The sequence below is a fragment of the Pleurodeles waltl genome, chromosome 3_1, assembly GCF_031143425.1.
Source record: "Pleurodeles waltl isolate 20211129_DDA chromosome 3_1, aPleWal1.hap1.20221129, whole genome shotgun sequence".
Lineage (NCBI taxonomy): Eukaryota > Metazoa > Chordata > Amphibia > Caudata > Salamandridae > Pleurodeles > Pleurodeles waltl.
In genome coordinates this window covers 570,656,367-570,676,155 of record NC_090440.1, presented here as the reverse complement: position 1 = coordinate 570,676,155, position 19,789 = coordinate 570,656,367, and the positions used below count along the sequence as shown (strand labels likewise).

At 48.0% G+C, this 19,789-nt stretch overlaps 1 protein-coding gene across 1 annotated transcript in view; it reads right to left on the bottom strand.

Annotated features, from left to right (window-relative positions):
- The window catches only part of CEMIP (cell migration inducing hyaluronidase 1), an 899,136-nt gene that overhangs the window by 79,602 nt on the left and 799,745 nt on the right, over positions 1-19,789 (bottom strand). The window contains exon 18 of the mRNA XM_069223002.1: positions 1,368-1,499. Within this exon, the coding sequence (XP_069079103.1) occupies positions 1,368-1,499 (132 nt within the window). The remainder of the gene's footprint in view (positions 1-1,367; positions 1,500-19,789) is intronic.

Genomic DNA, 19,789 nt, shown 5'->3' with positions numbered 1-19,789 from the left:
AGGGTAGAGTGTGATGGCATAGAATAGAGTGGAACAGAGTAATGGTGCAAAGTGGAGTAGAGTGCAGTGTCATAGAGTGCGGTGGTGCAGAGTAAATTAGAGTGGAATACAGTGGATTGGCTTAGAGTGCAGGGGGATAGAGTGTAATGGGACAGAGTAGAGTACAATGGCGCAGAGTGTATTGACAGAGTGCATTGACAGAGTGCAATGGCATAGAGTGCAGTGTTACAGAGTGGCTTAGAGTGGAGTTGTGCAGAATAGACTAGAGTGGCCTAGAGTGGAGGGCTGTAGAGAAGAATGGTATAGCGTGCATTGGCACAGAGTGGAGTGGTGCAGAGTAGAGTGGCGCAGAGTGGAGTTGCATAGAGTGCAGTGGTGCAGAGTGGAGTAGAGTGCAGTGGTGCAGAGTACAGTGGCATGGTGTAAAGTGGAGTGGTGCAGAATACAGTGCAGTGGCGTAGAGTGGTACAGACTAGAGTACAGTGGCATAGAGTGGAGTATGGTGGTGTGGTAGCACACTGCCATTACAGACAACACATTTTCAATTGAAGTGACCACTACATTTGCACACACAGTTTTACTAATAAAACTATACAAGACACAAACGATAACGTGTGGAAATGGCATCACCTAGCGTATTGATTTGTTTTGATCATATTAAAATATTTGTTTCCAACACACTTCAGAATTAAGAAAAATGTGCTTCGTTTGTGGTTTGCTAATTCTGATATATTCTGAAATACTTTCACAGTTTTTATTAAATGTGTTGTGTGCTAGAAAATGCACGTTCCTCTATTCCACCAAATGCAGCAAGATTGTCACATAATTCCTTGCACTTTGAAGTCAGAGAAGGAAACGTAAACACCAAGCTCCCTCGTTATTGAATGCACAGCAAATGTGACAGGATAAGAAGAAGGTTTACAGGCCTGTTTACAGAGGGGAGCACTCGAGAAAGAATAGAAGACGAGGTAGTGTGGAAAGGCTTTTCTCCTTGGGAGGGACAAACTGAACCTGGGCAGCCTAAAACAAATAAAGCCAACAAACAGAAAGCCAGAAAATGTGAGTAACAAACCAAAAAGCCAATGGTAAGCAGCAGGCTTGGATACATTCCTAGGGAAGGCTCCTGAATGTCCCCGAGAAGTCTTCAGCAAACCAAACAGCTGGGCTGTCTGGTAGGCTTCAACCAAAAAACAGATTTCCAAAGCTGCCACATAAAGGACATCTTTATTGTTGCTCCTCCTGCCCAATCTCCTTGTAAACAAACACTGACCCTTAAAGGCACCTCTGTACAGCTCTTGCTCACAGTGGGCATCTCACTACTGTGCTCACTATTTACATTGTGTGTAACCACCTTAGGTAGAACTTACTGGCAGTCATTGAGCCACACATCGCCTCCCCGCAGCCAAGCACCATGGTCTTGATTCTTATAAGCAATGAAGTGCTCGATCAGGGCAGGTTCTCTGGGCTTCATGGGGTCCGCGTCTTTGTGAGGTCCATATCTATAAAAAGAAAAAAGAGGAAATGTGCTGTTCAGTTGACTGCAATGCATAACTATTCCCCACAGTTAGTCCTTGTGACTGGAAATTATGAGTATTCGGCTGAACGAAGCCTGACAATATCTGAACTCTGATCTGAGTCTTCTAAACCCCTCTTTTTCCTTCTCTCTGTCCACTTCTTACAGCACTTCACAAGCCTTCTCCTTTCTGAGAGACATCATCACCCAGACATTGACCTTAGTACTCCCGATTGGGATGATGCACGTTTCCTCACCTCCATAAACTGATTGTTGTTCAAGAGGACAGGCTGAGAAGTCTTGAGAAGAAGTGGGGGAGGACTCTACGCTTATTGATCGCACCTTGCTGTGTCTCTTAAACCACACTGTCTCTATCAGTCACTGATGATATCTAGCCTTCCCACCATGTGACGCCTTGCCTGCAATGCTCATAGCACTCTACATCTCACTGTCAACACTGTATGCCCTACCCTTCTTGATTCTTGCTGATACCAATATTCACATATATTGCCATCAATAGAAAGCATTCCTACTTGATTTTCTTTTTTTTTTATAACCAAATTTGTATTGAGTTTTGGATACAGTGTACACACATCATGCTCCAACGTTAGCAACATTAAAGTTACATAGCGAATCTCCCATTGCGTTACAGGTCAACCAGCATTGACATTAACATTACAAGAATACTCCATGGTAGGTCCACCGTTTATCCTATATTTTGTCATGTTTTTGCAGGCACCTTTGGGTAGCATAAATCAGCTTTTCTTGGTGTGTGCACCAATCCACCCCCGCCCTCCATCTCATTAACAATGGACTTCTGGGTTGCTTTCACATACGGGCTATGTCCCTTTTAGTTACGAGGTATGCATGCCATCCCTATAAATCTCCTTTCTGCTCGAGGGCCTTCCATTTCTTCTAGTAGTCCCAACACTGATGACCTAGGACTCAAGTCTGTAAGGCCTCCAGTACCTCTGATATTCCTTTACCAACCCCCTCCCAAAAGGGCCTTAGCTAAGGAGAGCTCCAGATCACGTGCAAAAAGTCTCCTCCGGGAAGGCCACACCTGGCACAGGTTGAAAGAGTCCTAGGGGACATTCTTAGTAGTCTTGCTGGGGTTATGTAAGTGGCATTGAAGCAATTAAATTGTATCTCACGCAGCCTGGCTGAGACAGCTAGTTCCCTGGGAGCCAGGGATGCCTTCCGCCAGTCGTCGTCATCTAGTTCCCCCACCCACTGTGTCCATTTCTGTCACAGGTGGTTGAAGTCATCTGGGGCATTCGTGAGTAGTGACCTATACATTTGGGATACTGTTTTCTTCCCCAGTTTCCTGGTTAGTAGCTTGGCCTGTAGCGGGCAATATTCCGGGAAGTGAGTATCTGAGGGAATGAGGGCCCCCAGGGCATGTCGCATTAGGGATAATTCGTCAAGGCATACAGGTAGCGGGGGAGTCACATTATTTTAAGGAGGGCAATAACCTCCATTGGGTTTAAGGGTAATTCCTTCCAGTATAGGACACCCTCCAAGTTTGAGGACAGGCCCAGAAAGTTGAGTACCCAAGCCAACTCAGGTAGAAGGGTGATGTAGATCACCAGGTATCTAAAAGCATTCCTACGCACTGAGAATTTGGGGTACCACAGTCGTCCCTCCGCATCCCCCTTCACCACCACCAGTGTTGATTTACTGGTGTTAACAAGAAGCCCGGATATCTCCTCAAACTTTTCCAGCAATTCCAAGCACCTGAGGCCAGACTTAGGCTGATCCCCCAGGAACACCAGGACATCGTCTGCGTATAACGCCACCCTGTCCTCCACTCCAATCCCCCATATCCAGCCCCACATCAGAGGATTGCTACACAGTAAGCTTTCCAGGGGCTCAATAGCCAGAGCAACGGGGCTAAGGGACAACCCTGATGTGTTCCCCGCCGGATGGTAAATGGAGGGGAGAGCACTCCGTTCACCCGGCCTTGAGCTGTGGGCTGTTGACAGAGGATGCGGATCATTTGACGGAATCTCTTTACCAGCCCCATATGCAGTCGGACTACCTCCATATATTCCCATGAGATCGTATTGAATGCCTTACAAAAATCAATGAGTAGCAGAGCCAGTTTATCACTTGGCTGTGGGCCTTGGGAGAGGACCACCTGAGCTCGATGGATGCAGTGCCTCGTACTTCTAACTGGCATGATGCCACATTGATCTGGGTGGATGAGGTGGGACAGTGTGTGGGTAAGACGTGCTGCCAGTATTGTGGCATACATCTTTACATCAGCATTAATTATAGAGACTGGCTGATACAATGCACATTGGTCCTGGGAGAGCCTCTCCTTCAGCAGGACCACAATCGCGGCACAATCTAATTCAGGAGGAAATGCCCCCTTCGACTGTGGCTCTTCATAAAGGTTTAGGAGATGAGGCGCCAGCAATGAGCAGAACCTTTTGTAGTACTCTGTTGGGTACCCGTCAGGTCCTGCAGTTTCCCCCCCAATAAGCTCAGATATAGCAGTCTCAACTTCTTCTTTTGTCAGTGATTGATCTAAGTCTTGGGCAAGAGAGGGTTGGATAGTTGGTACCGGAAGGTCCTAAACTATAGAGTCCTCCTCTGTTAAACGCATTAAGGGATCTCTAGTATAGAGATCTTGGTAGAATGTCGCAAAGGTTTAAGCTATCGCCGACAACTCCACTTGGTTGTTCCCGTCCTGATCATGTATGGATGGCACGACTCTGGCCACTGCCTTGCGTGTTGCCATCCAAAAGAGCAATTTGCCTGGTTTATCGCCTGCCCCATAAACTCTAATGGTAGACGCCTGCCCGCAGTGTTTTGCCTCCTCAAGAGATATTTGGCGTAGTTCAGTCCCCGCCAGCCCCAGCTGACGGTGTATCACCTGTGTGTCTAATTGTTGGGCCTACCCCTCCAATTCTAGTATCCTGTTCTTGAGCTGTATATATTGCTCCCTCTATTGCCGCTCCTGTCTGTGAATGTAGCTTTTGAGTATTCCCCGCATTGTTAGTTTGCATGCCTCCCAGAGCATCGCCCTTGAGTATACTGAGCCCTCATTGCAGTGGAAGAAAGCCTTGAGTTCCCCTTCTACAAAACTGGCACATTCAGGGGACTTCAAGTACCATGCATTAAGTCTCCAGGTTGGCCGCTGTGCCTGGTGCACCCCACCCCAATCTGCCAAAATCGGCGCATGGTCCGATATGCCCCTCGGAAGGATCCAAACAGATCTCAGATTCATCACATCCGTTGCCGGCACCCATATGAGGTCTATTGGGGCCTCAGTATGATGAGCAGCAGATCGGTGGGTGTAGGCATGTTCCTCCGGGTGCCCGACCCGCCTCACATCACAGAGACCCCATGAGTCTGCCCAGGTTTTGAAGCACGCAGACCAGAGGCATCGGCTGGGACCGGGCCCGGCAGAGACATTCCCAGTTGGGTCAGGCACTGCGTTGAAGTCTACCCCCACCAGAGTGAATCCGGCGGGGAGCGATGCCAAGAGCGATCCAAGTGCCTCACATGTGGGCTGCAAAAGTTGTGGGGGAATATGGCAGGTCACAAGATTATATTGCTTGGCCTCTATGTGACCCTCTACACCAATATACCTCTCCAAGGGGTCCTCATGAACCTTTGTCACTTTCAGAGGAAGTGAGTTGTGCAGCAGTAGGGCTACTCCCCTAGACCCCCGCGTAAAGCCTGAGTGATACACCCTGAAATATCCAAAGCGCCCTAGAAAAGAGCACTGGGTCCCCATTAAATGTGCCTCCTGCAGGAGGACCAACCCCATGGAATGCCTCTTTATGTAATGGAGGACTGCAGTCCATTTGATACCCCTCTCCCCCAACCCCCCTTTTATCCACACTTTCTCCCTAAAAGCATCTGTCACCCTTATAACCATTAAAGAACGTTGTTAACTCCTGGAGGTGCTCAGCAACCTGAAGTTGGATATCTCCCGCACATTTACGGATGTTCCACCTACCAGCTACATTTGATTTGACAGATGAATGAATGGGGAGGGGGTGACTAACAAGCACCTCCAGTCCACACCCTAGAATGTCTATACCTCCTCTCCCCGGACCTTTCCATGATTAGAGTGACCCACAACAACACAAATCACAATCAGTCACATATCAGCGCACATTATAGATACAGCACTAGTTTCTTGGATCCTGGTCGTTCTGGGGCCACGATCAGGGGGGACCCCCGCCGGAGTGAAAGATGGCCGGTGTATCAGACAAGGAGGATTCCTGGATCTCCACCTGTGACTGCTCGACTCCCAGAGCTGGGCTCGCCGAGGCCGCTCCTCTGCCTCCATGCGAGGGGAGCCTTCTCCTGGATCCCTGGCAGCACTCAGGGGCCTCCTTGAGGGTGCAGCAGCCGAGCCCTGGGTCCATCCATGGGGACCACTGCTGATCCACTCTGAGGATGCAATTCCCATTGTTCCGCTGCCCATTCCAATGCCTGCTGCGGTGTTTCAAAGAAAAGGATAGATGCGCTATAGATTACCTTTAGCTTGGCAGGGAAAAGGACCATGTAACACACATTCAACACACTCAGTTTTGTTTAACTTCCTCATATGAGCGTCGACGTTGAACAGCAGGAAGATCAGGATTTTTGCGTTTAAGTAACGTACCTCTGCTTGGGAGCGGGCCTCACATAGAATAGTGTCTCGGGCCCTATAGCTGAGGAGTCGGATCACCACAGGCCAGGGAGGAGCCCCGGGCGTGGGCCTTTTCGCCAGCACTCAATGCGTTCACTCCATCACAAAGCAGCATGACAACTTATCTTCAGGAAACCAAGAGCGGAGCCAGATCTCCATGAGTTCCTCAATGCCTCCCCCTGCTATTTCCTCCGGCAAACCCATCAGGTGAAGATTATTTCTGAGAGAACGGTTCTTGGCATCCTTTGCCCTTTCATCCACGCCTGACACCTTTGAGGTAAGCTGGGAGACTCGTGTCTAGAGGGTTGTCACTGCAACCTCGGTTGTAGAGATTCTAGTCTCGGTCTCCGTCAGTCTATCGCTCTCGGCCACTCGCCTAAGGTCCTGACGCACCAGAGAGAGGTCTAAACAGACACCATCCACCTTGGGCTCTACCGCCTCCCTTGAGTCTTGGATTGCCTTCAGAACCATCGCCATATCCGGTGGGGGGGGACATCCCCGCCACCTCATGCGCCGGACCAGGCGGTAGGCCTGCACCCGTCGCCCTTAGCACGGTGAACTGGTCTATTTTCATTTGTGCTGCCTTAGTATGAGGGGGTCTGTCACACCCCATATCCTGGGGGAAGCTCAGCTGGGCGGGTGCACCCCGGGGGGAGAATGCCCTGGTTCCACCACACTGTCAAGTTGTAGAGGCAGGCACTCCAAGGGCCCGATAACCCCACTGTCGCCTGGCCCACTACTCGCCACTCACCAGGGCAGAAGCATGACCCCCCCCAGCACTACGCCTCCCTCACAGCCCCTCACAGGGTGCACCGTCTTCCGCCCACTTGACTTTAGAGGAATAGATTTCTGGGGAACTGCGTGGAAGGCACAAAAAGGTTCTTGACACTAATTAATATCTAGCTTTCTGTCAGGCCTCCGGATATGTACTTAGCCTTGTTATTTCCCATCCATGGTATGTCCAGGGGAGCCACGAATGCTCCCTCAGAACCAAGGTGCAGTTTATTAGGAATTGTCACTAGCAGGACTCAAAGAAGCAAGCCGGCCCTACTGTTATTCCAGAGAATCAGGAGTCACCTGTCCTGGCATGAGCCAGCGGCTCGAGGTCCTTCATTGTCCCTCAAGCTGCAGCCGTGGTGTTGTAGACAAAGCAGGCGGCCCCCAGCGTGCAAAGTCCATGGTGCAACTCCGCACGTTTCCTTCAACAGGGGGGAGAAGGGGGATCAGGGAGCCTGTGAGCCCCCAGGCGGCCCCCCAGGACCCCAAGTGCGATGCCTCTCACCACCTTGCACTCATCAGCATCTGATCTCCTCCCCCACTCCCCCCACCAGGCCAGCACCAACCTGCAGTCCAGGGCCAAGGGCCTTACCACATTGCGGTCCTCAGGCCTCGACTCTCCTTGCCTCTGCAGGCTGCCTCCAATCACCAAAGCGTTCGTATGGTGTGCTCTGCCGCTCCGCCCTGGCCCATCAACTACTGCCGGATGCCGCTCACAGCTGTGCGCCTGGGACCAATGCCACCGCCTTCCTCACAAGCCAGGTGGCCGGACTGCCACAGAGCTGCACCCTCCTCCAGCCCCCAGCCGCTCCTGCAAGGCCTCGGCTCTTCAACTACAGCCAGGGGGCCACTCACAGCCGCGGGCCGGGCCCTAACACCACCACCTTCTTCACTAGGAAGGCGGCCAGCACGCCGCCAAGCCGCGCCCTCCTCTAGGTCACAGTTGCTCCTGGTCCATCAGACTGAGGCCGAGTCAGGGCGGCACAGCGTGCGCCTCACCCGCAGCTCCCCTGCAGTCGACCCTCCTCACTCTGGTGGCCATGGCGCATTCCCCCCACCACTGGGTGCCTCTCCTGTCAGTTTGGCCCAGCGGGGACATTCTGCTGTCAGGCAGGATCACTTGTCAGATCCGAGAAGCGTTCCTTCAAAATGCGGCCACCATGATGGCTCACTTGGCCACACCCCCCCCCCACTTGATTATTTTATGTGTTTTCCTTATTGTTTTCTGTAGAATAAAGAGATTGTCAGGCCACTCTACATTGGTGAAAACAGAAAATCATAGCAGCTACAAAGTAGAAACAATGCACAGCTGAGGAACCAATAGGTTGTCACATCATAACACAGAAAGATTTAAAGATATCGCTAACATAGATGTCACATTGTACAAGATGTGTTGGTTCAGAGAAAATGAATGCAACAAAGCCTAAGGAGGTATTGTCTTTGTCTGTGTGGACTCTCTGGAGTGCCTACTTAGAACAGGTAACACAATATGGCCCATTCCTGTGACTAGTTAGTAGTTTGGATAATTATTTTCAAAAGAAAGAGGGAGGCAGAAGGGAACGACATTAATGAGGGCAGGCATACGTGTTTTAAAGCAGAGTGCACCATAAAAGAGGAGTGGGGCATGCTCCCCTTGGAGGGTTTAGGGAGGATTGTGAAAGTAGGCAAAGGAAAATGCTCCATAGGCTTTAGAATGAAAATGTAGTAAGAGGATGGGCAATAATGTGGGGAAGGGCTTTCAAGATACCTTGTGACCTTTGTCAAAGGTGAGGTATGTGCAAGACATTCCTTTTCAGAAAGGTTGCATTTACTGAGCGAACTAGTATCAAATAGCCCAAAAAGGGGCATTAGCAGCCCAGATAGGAGCTTAAGTAGCTTTCAAAATATTCTGCTGGGATTACATCAGAAGCTGAAGGAACTAGGAAAAAGCATATAATAGATGTGGTTGAGGGCAGCACCACCTGAGTGTTTTGAACATCAGGGCTTAGGAAAAATAGGGGGTGGGGTTAGGCTAGTGTTGGAAGGGCCCTCACTCTTTGAGAAGTAGAAAACTTCTACCTACAGCACTGAACCTAACACTTAAGGTGCAGTGTGGGTCTATTAGGCAAACAGCCAAACTGACAATCAGTTCTCGAATCTGCGATCTAGAGATGAAATAAAGAAGGCGAGAACATGGAAGAAGAAATCAGGGCCATAGGCAAAAATTGACGCTGCAATCTTGGGTAGGAGCATGGTGATCCTACATCAGGCCAAATGTGGCAACAAAAGAAAGGTTGCAAAACAGCTACAAGTAAGAACTTGACTACACAAGAGGCCTTTAAACTAGAAAACAGCTTAGTATGTATAAAGCTCGATAGATTAAACTTGATAAACCACAGTCAGTAAGCCCATTGTTATTCCTCAATCAGGTACATTATAGGGTTTACTTTATTATGACACTAAGGCCGTCATTGCGAGGCCCACAGATTTGAGTCTGCACACTAGAGGGCTGGAATTGCCCTCTAGTGTGGAAATGGGTATTCCCACAACTTAACCTGGGGATTGCAAGTTATTTCCTCTGGATTGAAGCATAGCATGCAAATCTGCATGTGCTCCCCTTTACCGGGGCAAATAACAGGTCGAAGTCCACACACTAACCACTATTTGAAGCAGATGGTAACTGCTTTGATCACTTACCGGTATTTGCATTACTCTCAGTCCTTCTCTCTCTTTGGTTACTAACAACGTGAGTTTCCCCACCCCCACCTCCCTCAACACTCTTTCCCCAGCATAAAAAGCACCTACCCCCTCCATACTGCTTGTTTTATCAACAAGCATCGAACAAACAGTTGGATTCGTCACACAGGGTCAAGAGGAAGAGAGTTAGGAATGAAAGCAAGAGAAGAACTCAGAGTAATGCAATTGCTGGTAAGTAATCAAAGCATTAACCTCTTGTCCCTCTAGCTTTAATTCCTAATAATGTGAGATTTACCGAAGCAAAAGAAATCCAGGACAACTGAGTAAATGAAGAACACCAAACTTTATTATCCTCAGGAAGACCACGGTTACTTCACCACAGAAAAAACCTTAGACCTAGAAAGATCCTCCACTGCAGGACCCTGAGCAACTCTGTAGTGCTTGATAAAGGTAGATGGGACTGCGCAGGTGACCACCCTACAAACCTCAGCCAAGGAAGCCCCCTGGTACTCAGCCAGAGAATTGGACAAACGTTAAGTTGACCTGCCCTGTATCCCCAAAGGAGAATGAAAGCAAAACTGAGAATAAGCCAAAGAAACCGAAGCATAACCCCACCAGCTCAGAGTTTACATGGCCGGTTTGCAATTCTTCCTGGCGAATCTCCTCCAATCGCTCAAGATAAACTAAAATAGCTCTTTAGACATTCAGAGAATAAAGACCAACCTCGCCAGGAGACTGAGGCACTGGACAGAAAACGGCTAAAATACGTTCCTGCTGTAAATTAAAGGAAGAAATGACTTTGGGAACAAACCCTAGCCCTGACCTAAAAAACACCCTATCTTCAAATATTCTTAAGAGAGGGGCCTTACAGAAAACAGCACTCTGTTCATCCAATCTCCTGGCTGAAGTAACTTGACACATGAAAAAACTCTTTCAAAGTAAGAATTTTGTATGAAATGGAAGGGCTCAAAAGGGAATAACACAAGGCCTGCAACATCAGAGGCAGATCCCAAGGACAAATGAGAGAATCCTTAGGACGAATATTATAGAATCTCTTAATCAATTTTTGGACCAGACCCAGTGGATCTTTAATTAACCCGAGGAGCCCAGAAAGCCTTAATTGCTGCCCATTGTGCCGTAAAGTTGAATGACAGAGCCCCAAAGAGAACTCATCCTGCAAAAATTTAAGAACCTGAGGAAGAGAAGCAGAAACGGGTAAAATATGCTGCTTTCCACACCACTTCCGAAAGGAAACCCAGTGCCAAGCATAGGAAGCCCTAGTGGATGGTCTCCTGATGGCCTGAATAGAAGAGCAACGTTGAGATATTATCCCAGCCTATTCAGTTTCCATTCCATCAATTTGAGATAAACCAAAGACTCCTCCCAAAGAACCGGGAAGCTCAGAGGAGAGGAATTGGTAGGCAGCAACCACTTTTGCTCTATTCATCCACACTAGAAGAGGAAACCAGGAGGAGCAGGCCCATGATGGAGCAACCAGTATCACTTGAGCCTTCTCCCTCCTCTCCCTGATCAGAAACCTCTGAATGAAAGGGAAAGGAGGGAAATCAAACAGAATACCCTGTGGCCAAGAACAAGAAAGAGCATCTATACCCAAAGCTGCAGACTCGCTCATACTGGAGCAAAACTTGGGAAGCAGGGTGTTGCGGGAGGATGTAATCAGATCTACCACTGGACACCCCCACTTCTGCCAGATCAGAAAGAACAAACAGGGGGAAAGACAGAAGTCTTGTGAGGAAGGAATCACTTTGCTCAACAAGTCTGCAAGGGTGTTCAGAAGACGTTGAATATAAATCGCCATCAGAGACAGGAGATGAGTCTGGCTCAAAGAGATGTGATCTGAAATGAGGGACAGAGATAAGGCCTTCATCCATCCCTGTCGGTTGAGGTTGGCTTTTGCCATGGTATTGTCTGTCCTGATCACAACAGTGTGTTGCTGAATCCAAGGGGAAAAAAACAGGAGAGCCAAATGGATTGCCTCGTGCTCCCTCCAGTTGGCTGAGCTGATGCTCTGAGAGAGTGTCCACAGACCCTGGACCCTTTGCAAAGACATCCAGACTCCCCAACCCTTTTTGCTTGCATCCGTAGTAATCACAGACAAAGGAAGAGGACATAAGGGCATCCCCTTTAGGAGGTGCAAAGGATACACCCACCAGGCCAGCTCCTGCTTTATTTCCTCTCACAATGGGAGATGGAGGGACATATCCTGTGAGGCCGAATCCCAGAATTGAAGCATAAAGTGATCAATCTTGTTCAAGTGGTAGCAAACCCAGGAAACCAAAAATACAGTTGACACCATATCCCCCTTAACTTTCGTCCAATACAACACCCTGGGAAAAGGATCTTTCAGGAGATCTACAATATGGGACTGAACTTGGTGAACCCTGCTGTCTGGGAGAGTAACCAGCTCCCCATCTGGATGAAATCTAGATCTGATAAGCACCCAATCCTGTTCTGGGAGCAGAGACTTCTGGAAATTGATCAGGAACCCATAAGACATCAGCATATGAACTTCTTGCTTCACTTGCTCTGTTGTTTGAAGGGCAGAACTGGTGAACACCATACAATCGTCCAATAAAGCTAGACGTAAAACCCCTTCTGGTGAACCAGAGCCATCACATGGGCCAGAACTTTGATGAAAACCTTTGGGGCTGATTTCAACCCAATGGGAGGACTTGGAAGTGGGATTCTCCCACCTCAAAATGCAGAAACATTTGATGTGCTTGATGAATAGGCATCTACAAGTAAGCATCCTGCAAATCGATTGTGACCAGGAAGTTCTGAGCAGAAATCAGAGGAATTATGACCTGCAGTGTTGCCATGCAAAAATGAACAATCCTGATCCATTGGTTGAGCCTCTATAAATCGAGTACAAGAAAAACACCCCCCTGAGACTCTGGAACAAAAAGAGGGTGGAACATATCTCCTGACCTTGTGTGTCCTGGCAAACAGGTAGTATTCTATTTTTGAGCAGCAAAGCTGAAATTCCATCCCTCAAGGCCATCCTCTGGATAGGATCTCTGGGGTTGGGAGTAGGGATGAAGACCGAGTCTGGAAGCAAAGAGTCGAAATCTTAAAAGTACCCGTTCTGAATGTTGTTCAGAACCCAATGATCTATGCTAGAGATCTTGCACTGAGGGAGAAAGTCCTTGAGCCTTCCTACCACCACATCCAATGATGGAAGACTGGCATAGTCAGGAGTGCTGTGTCGATGGGTCTGCCTTATTAAAGTAATCCTGCAGCCTCCCTGGTTTACAGGGTTGGCATTTCCAAAGTTTAGCAGAAAAAGACTTGGGGGTATACTTACTAAGATTTTGCACTGTGTCTGCAACACATAAGTGATGCAAATTGGTGAAATATTTTATTTAGCAACACACAGGGGGCTAGGGTATGCCCAGAAGTGGTCCCCATGCTCGCTGCACCCCTGGATTCAAGCTAGCCTGGCTGATGAGGGGTGGTACGCTGAAACCAGTCCCTGGTCCAAGTAGGACATGGCATGGCAGTTCAGGCTGGACTGTTCCCTTGGGGAGCAGGGTCAAGAGTGATTTGCATATGGCTGGGTACAAACTGGGGTGACGTGGTGAGCAAAATAGCAATGGATTTAACTTAGATCTGTGACTGGGGGTGAGTGTATGAAACCTTTCAACACTCAGCCCTCATTTTATTTTGTGGTTTTGCTATGTGCACAGTAAGGCCTTCCTTACGAGTTTGGCGGGTGGCGCAGGCCACCCGCCAAAATCGTACCACCATCTGACCGCCAGTGCAACCAGAACACTGTCGGCCCTATTACAAATTTCCTGCTGGGCCGGCGGGGGAAACATGACGCTGGCTCACAATTGAGCCGGCAGCAATGTGGCAGTGCTGCTGGTGCAGCAGCACCCGCCATGCTTTCTACTGCCCATAATTAGGGCACTGGCAAGCGTGACAGGACTGTCCATGGAGGCCCCTGCACTGCCCATGATAAGTGCATGGGCAGTGCAGGAGCCCCCAGGGGGCCCTCGACACCCCAATTCCGCCAGCCTTTCCATGGCGGTTGGACCGCCATGAAAAGGCATGGAGGATTGGGGAGTCATAATCCCATGGGCAGCGCTGCATGCAGTGCCACCTTGTTGGATTACAACCGACAAGACTGGCAAACTGTTGACTGGCGGCAACCTGGTGGTGTTGGCAGTGTTGGCGGTTGGATTGTGGCGGCTCTGCCACGGTTGTAATTTGGCAGTCAGACTGCCATGATCGCAGCGGTCCAACCACCACCATGAGTCTGGTGGTCTTAAGACCACCAGACTCGCATGGAGGGCCTAAGTGGCAAGGGAATGCCCTGTCCTGGGTCCTTTGCTCGCTGCACCACTGGATTCAAGGTAGCCTGGCTAATGAGGGGGGATACCCCTCATCAGCCCGGGTGAGGGGTTTCTGGTCCAGGGGGTCCCTGTCTCAGCAGTTCAGGCTGGATGTTCCCATGGGGAGCAGGGTCAAGACTAATTTGCATATGGCTGGGTCCAAATTGGAGTGACGTGGCAAGCAAAATAACAATGGATTTAACCCAGATCTGTGACTGGGGGTGAATGTTTGAAAAGTTTCAACACTCCGTCCATCATTTTATTTTGTGGTTTTGCAATATTATTTTTACTGATTTACCTTCCAGTGCAAAACTTGTTTTGCACTGGGAAATCACTTGAAAGTAAATCCAAGCAGTGCATAGTGCTGGTTGCAATATTTAGTGCCTAAAAGGCTTTCCATAGGTGATGATTGGGCATTCCTATGCAACCAACCAGGGTTTTTGACGCAAAGCCCTATTTACTTAAAAAACATATACAGGGGTTTGCTTAAAAAAATAGCTCCCTTTTCAACTAAGTGCTATCACAGAGAAGTGCTTTTATTTCTCCTTTCCTTTCCCACTTTGCATTTGTGCTGCACTGTACAGCACACATACAAAGTGGAAAAAGTACAGGCCTCAGTGCCCTAGGGAGTGCCGAGAGAGGCCACTCCCTCCAATCCTGGCACTTCTCTCATGCTGGCTAACAGCATGACAGCAGCACCAGCATTGGTTAAGGAAGCTGGAGCATGGACAGAAGACAGAAACTGGAGTGAGGAGGACGTCAAGTAAGGTAAGAAGGTAAGTTATTTTTATTTTATTTGTTTTATGTACCCCCTCCTTCCACCCACTCCCAGTCTTTTGCCTGCCGCACCACTGTCAGAACGTGTTGACCACCCCTGTTCAAAGGCGTGTGTGCACGGCAGCAAGTTTTTGTGCCAGTGCTAGGGAGAGGAGAGGAGAGCGCCATTTCCCTGTAAACATGGCCCTTTCCTGCTCTCTCCTACTCACGCAGCACAGTGCAGCATTTTTGGCTGCTGCACTGCATGAGAATCTAGTAAATCTGGTACTTGGACTCTTTTTTGGAAACATTTCTGGTATCTTTGGACCAGGGTCTAAAGCCTTCCCAGCAGATGATTTATATAACCAGTAATGTTTCGTGTCCTTGAAAGATTTCATCATCATGTCGTCCAGCTGGTCTCCGAAGAGCTTCTTTCCCTCAGAAGGAGGTTTCAGAAAATATGCTTTCTCTGATAATTCAGCTTTCCACTCCCGGAGGCACAAATTCTGACAAAGCCACAACCTGGAAGCAACTGAGGTGGCTTTGATGATGGCAGAGGAAATATCAGTCAAGATTTTCCACTGCTGCTCCATCTGTACCAGGATTTCTGAAATGTCAATACCCTCCTACATAGCCTCTGCAAGGCAGTCAAAATCCTTAACCAAGGATTGTGTACTTAGAGCAGCACAGGAGAATGCCCACTAGACAAAATCTGAACGCTCCCAAAACAGCACTTTAAGCCAGTGTTCACCTTTTTGTCTGTCGGATCCGGTGGCGAACGGTCATCAAGGGTTTAATCAAAATCTGCCAAGTAGAGGAGACAAACTAGAATCCACTTTAATGGATTGAGGAAGTACAGCATCCACTTCCTCCAAAGTGTAGAACTTGTGCAGAAATCTTGGAATCTGGAATAGGGGTGGCTCCTTTCAACCTCTTAAAATAGACTCCTAGATCTTAGGGTAAAAAGGAAGAGCCACCGAAGCACATTTGGCATACTGGGGTAAGAAAACCCCACCCCCTGGCTCCAACATTCTGGTCAAACAGGGAATGATCTAATCTTAAATTGTTCTGGATATGCAAGTAGATAGTTCCCAATTTTTCTCTGGAAATACATTTGCCTTCAGAGGTACTAATCTCATCCAATAAAGAGTCACTATCTGTATCAGAATGTACAGACAACAACTTTTCTCTTTTTGGTAAGAAAAGGTTTGGCAGCTAAGGCCCTTGCCACTGCCTCGTCAATCATAGCTTGCACTTACATTGGCATCAATCTCTCCTGGGCCTCAGGAGGGTAACTGCCAAGCTGCACAGATAAGTCTTCCGCCTTTCCCTCAGAAGGGTGAGAAGGAGTATGTCTTTGCTTCTCACACCGGTTCCTCTCAATGTTGAAAAACAGAATAAAACAGCCCTTAAAATAAGACTTGTACATAACCCAAGCCCAAAAGGAAAGCCACACAGAAGCACTGTAGAGCTCCAATAGAGCCACAGAACAGAAAGAGGACCAGTCCACAAACCCATCACATTGTTACAGAAAGAAGAATGCCCTTTTTACCAGGAATTCTGCCTTACTAGCCTGGGAAAGAACTGCTGTCCCCAGCTGCCCCGCAGAATTTCTTCCCTGCAGAGGTATCACTCTCTCCACCAGGAAATCACCAACGTGCAGCTGGTTCGAAGAAACACTAGCACTTTCTAACCAGGAAGTGATCCAGTGCGCAGGCGCTGCTCCAAACCACTTGGGAGATCATTTCTCCCTCTGCAGCTCCTGCCCGCAGAATGGCATTTTAACCCAGGGCCCTAACCAAGCAGAGTCTCCTTGACCTTGGTGAGATATCCCAGCACTGCACCACACTCGAGTGAGTGTGCTGTGTTCACTCGTGGGAGACAACAGAAAGAAACAGACAGTATGGAAGGGGGCTTTTTATGCTGGGGAAAGGGTTTTGAAGGAGGTGCAGGCATCTCATATTGTTAGGAGGGATGAGGCGATAATGTGAGGAGGTTGATTTTAGTGCCACAGTTTGTGGGGTGGGAACAATGGGGGAGGGAAGAGCAGGTGTAGGTGGAGCATTTGCTGCTCTGCTCATGTTGCATTGCAGCATGGGCAGAGGCCGAGCAGAGCGGCTGCAAGGAGCTCCTGTAAATCTGCTCAAACATTCGCACCTGTTGTCTTGGGAATTATCAGATACGGACTTTCCGGACCAGTAATTTCAGCCCTAGAGATGCTTGGAATGTTAGAATGACTTGTAATGGTATTCCCTTGGGATATTGCTTGTGAGGTTCATAACGGGCAGAAGGAGCTTACTTAGATCATCATTTAACAAGCATTTGCAATGCAATAGGTCTCGCATTTGCTTGAGTTAGAGCTATTGGCATTGTAAATTCATAACTGGACTTTTTTTGTCACATAAATTGGTCACCCCTGCGTCCTAATTTTGTCTTTTCCTGCTATACAATTTCAGTGCCCTGCATAGAGCTAATGCACTTCCATTTATCGTCTTCCTCTATCTGCAGCAAAGAATGAAAGTGTTGCCATTTAGCATCCTAATTTAAATCTGACATGCTAAATCAAATAGAATACCACTTTCGCCACCCCATCAGCAGAGTTGCTGGCTGGCTAACACAATTCCCCAAAAAAGACACAAGACAGCCACAGAGAAGAAATAAACTACAAGGGTCACCCAAGCATATGAAGAGTGTTCAAACAGTCATAGTGTAATAAGGATGTTAATTTGGTCTGGATTATGGTCACAATTGTAATAAGGAGAGATTAGTAAAACATATACAATTATCATTTAAACCTTTATCGGAAATAAACTTTTGGCATTAGACTGTGATTCTCAAAACAGCCTTTAGAGGGCACCATAACAAAAATATAATTTGTAAGAAACATGTTCATGTAACCGTATTGTAAACCCCTAAAGGGCATAACTTCATGAAAAAAAAACAGGAAAAAGTAATGCACTGTAACCATATACTTAGGCCCGTATTTATACATTTTGACGCTAAACAGCGCTAACGCAGTTTAGCGTCAAAAAGTTTAGAGCCAGCTAACGCCATTCTGAAGCGCCATGCGGGCGCCGTATTTATTGAATGGCGTTAGCCGGCGCTAGCAGACCGGCGCTGCCTGGTGTGCGTGGAAAAAAACCACGTACACCAGGCAGCGCCGGCGTTGGGGAAAATGGCGTTAGGGCGTCTTATAATGGGGCAAGTCAGGTTGAGGCAAAAAAATCGCCTCAACCCGATTTGCGCCATTTTTAACGACGCCCAGACGCCATTTACATGACTCCTGTCTTAGTAAAGACAGGAGTCATGCCCCCTTGCCCAATGGCCAGGCCCAGGGGACTTATGTCCCCTGGGCATGGTCATTGGGCATTGTGGCATGTAGGGGGGCACAAATCAGGCCCCCCTATGCCAAAAAAGAATATATAAAAAAATATATATATACTTACCTGAACTTACCTGAATGTCCCTGGAATGGGTCCCTCCATCCTTGGGTGTCTTCCTGGGGTGGGCAAGGGTGGCAGGGGGGGTCCCTGGGGGCATGGGAGGGCAGCTGTGGGCTCATTTTGAGCCCACAGGTCCCTTAACGCCTGCCCTGACCCAGGCGTTAAAAAGAGGCGCAAATGCGGGGTTTTTTGCCCCGCCCACTCCCGGGCGTGATTTTTGCCCGGGAGTATAAATACGACGCATTTGCGTCGCAGTCATTTTTCTAGACGGGAACGCCTACCTTGCATCTCATTAACGCAAGGAAGGCGTTCACGCAAAAAAATGACGCTCATTCCTCATACTTTGGCGCTAGACGCGTCTAACGCCAAAGTATAAATATGGCGTTAGTTTTGCGCCGAATTTGCGTCTAAAAAAACTACGCAAATTCGGTGCAAACGGAGTATAAATATGCCCCTTAGCTCTTAGAGGACGTTTTTAGGGCTAGCAGGCCTGCTGGAATTATATTACAAACAAGGCCGTTAAAACTAAACTTTTCCTCACTGCAAAACAAAAGTTCAAACCATGAGAAAGCTTAAAAGACATTGAATGGGGGGAGGAGGTATGGTTTTGGAGTCTCCACTAACATAGTGTGGGGACCCAGAGATGATGGAGACAGAAAGAGCACAATGTGGTCAATGTTTTGAGCCACCACAGACTGAGTTATGAGCAAAAATGTTTTGTAAAGGTAATGCCCTGCAAAACATTATGGGGCAAGTTTCTGCAACGCAAATATTTGAATATGTTGATATGATTGTAATGATTAGAACAGCCACTACAGGACAACGCAATGAAAATAACATTTGTAAGAAACATGGTCATGTAACTATATAGTTAACCATTAGAGGGCATAACCAGACAAAAAAACGGCAATAACTCAAGCAAAAAGAAAATGACAATAATGCAAAGTAACCATATATGTAGCCCCTAGAGAGCATAGTGCATTACATATTTTCAGGGGTAGCAGGCCATAGCAATGATGTTACAAACAAGGCCATCAACACACAAGCTATTCTCAGTTAGAAAACAAAAGTACCAGCCATAAGAATGCTTAAAAAAAAAAAAGAAAAGTACTGAATGGTCGGAGAAGTTATTAATTTGGGGTTCCCACTAACCTAGTGTGGGGACCCGGAGATGACCTAGACATAAAGAACATGTCGTGCTGAGCATTTTGGTGGTCGTCCCATTGTCCTAAGACCACCACAGGCTGAGTTATGGGCAAACATATTGTGAAAAAGAATGCTTGCAAAGCATTATGGGTCAGGTTTTCCAGAGTGCAGTGGATATTGCAGTATCGGCTCTCCCACTGTGCTGGGAGAGCCACTTTCGCTTTGAGGATTTCTGTTTTATGTAAAGCGTTTAACAATTTTAAGAGTTTTAAGGGGAGAGCCACAAGAAATGACTCTGATTAGGAAACTGTGAACAATAGGACCAGCGCTTCAATACTGCCCATCGAGTTCAGGCTTTTGTGCCTGTCCACGCTGTGGGCATCATGGCTGCCATGCAGCACGAATGGGAGAGACAAAATAAATAGCTCGCCCACGCTGAAGTGTATCGGCAATCGTGCAATAATCCATG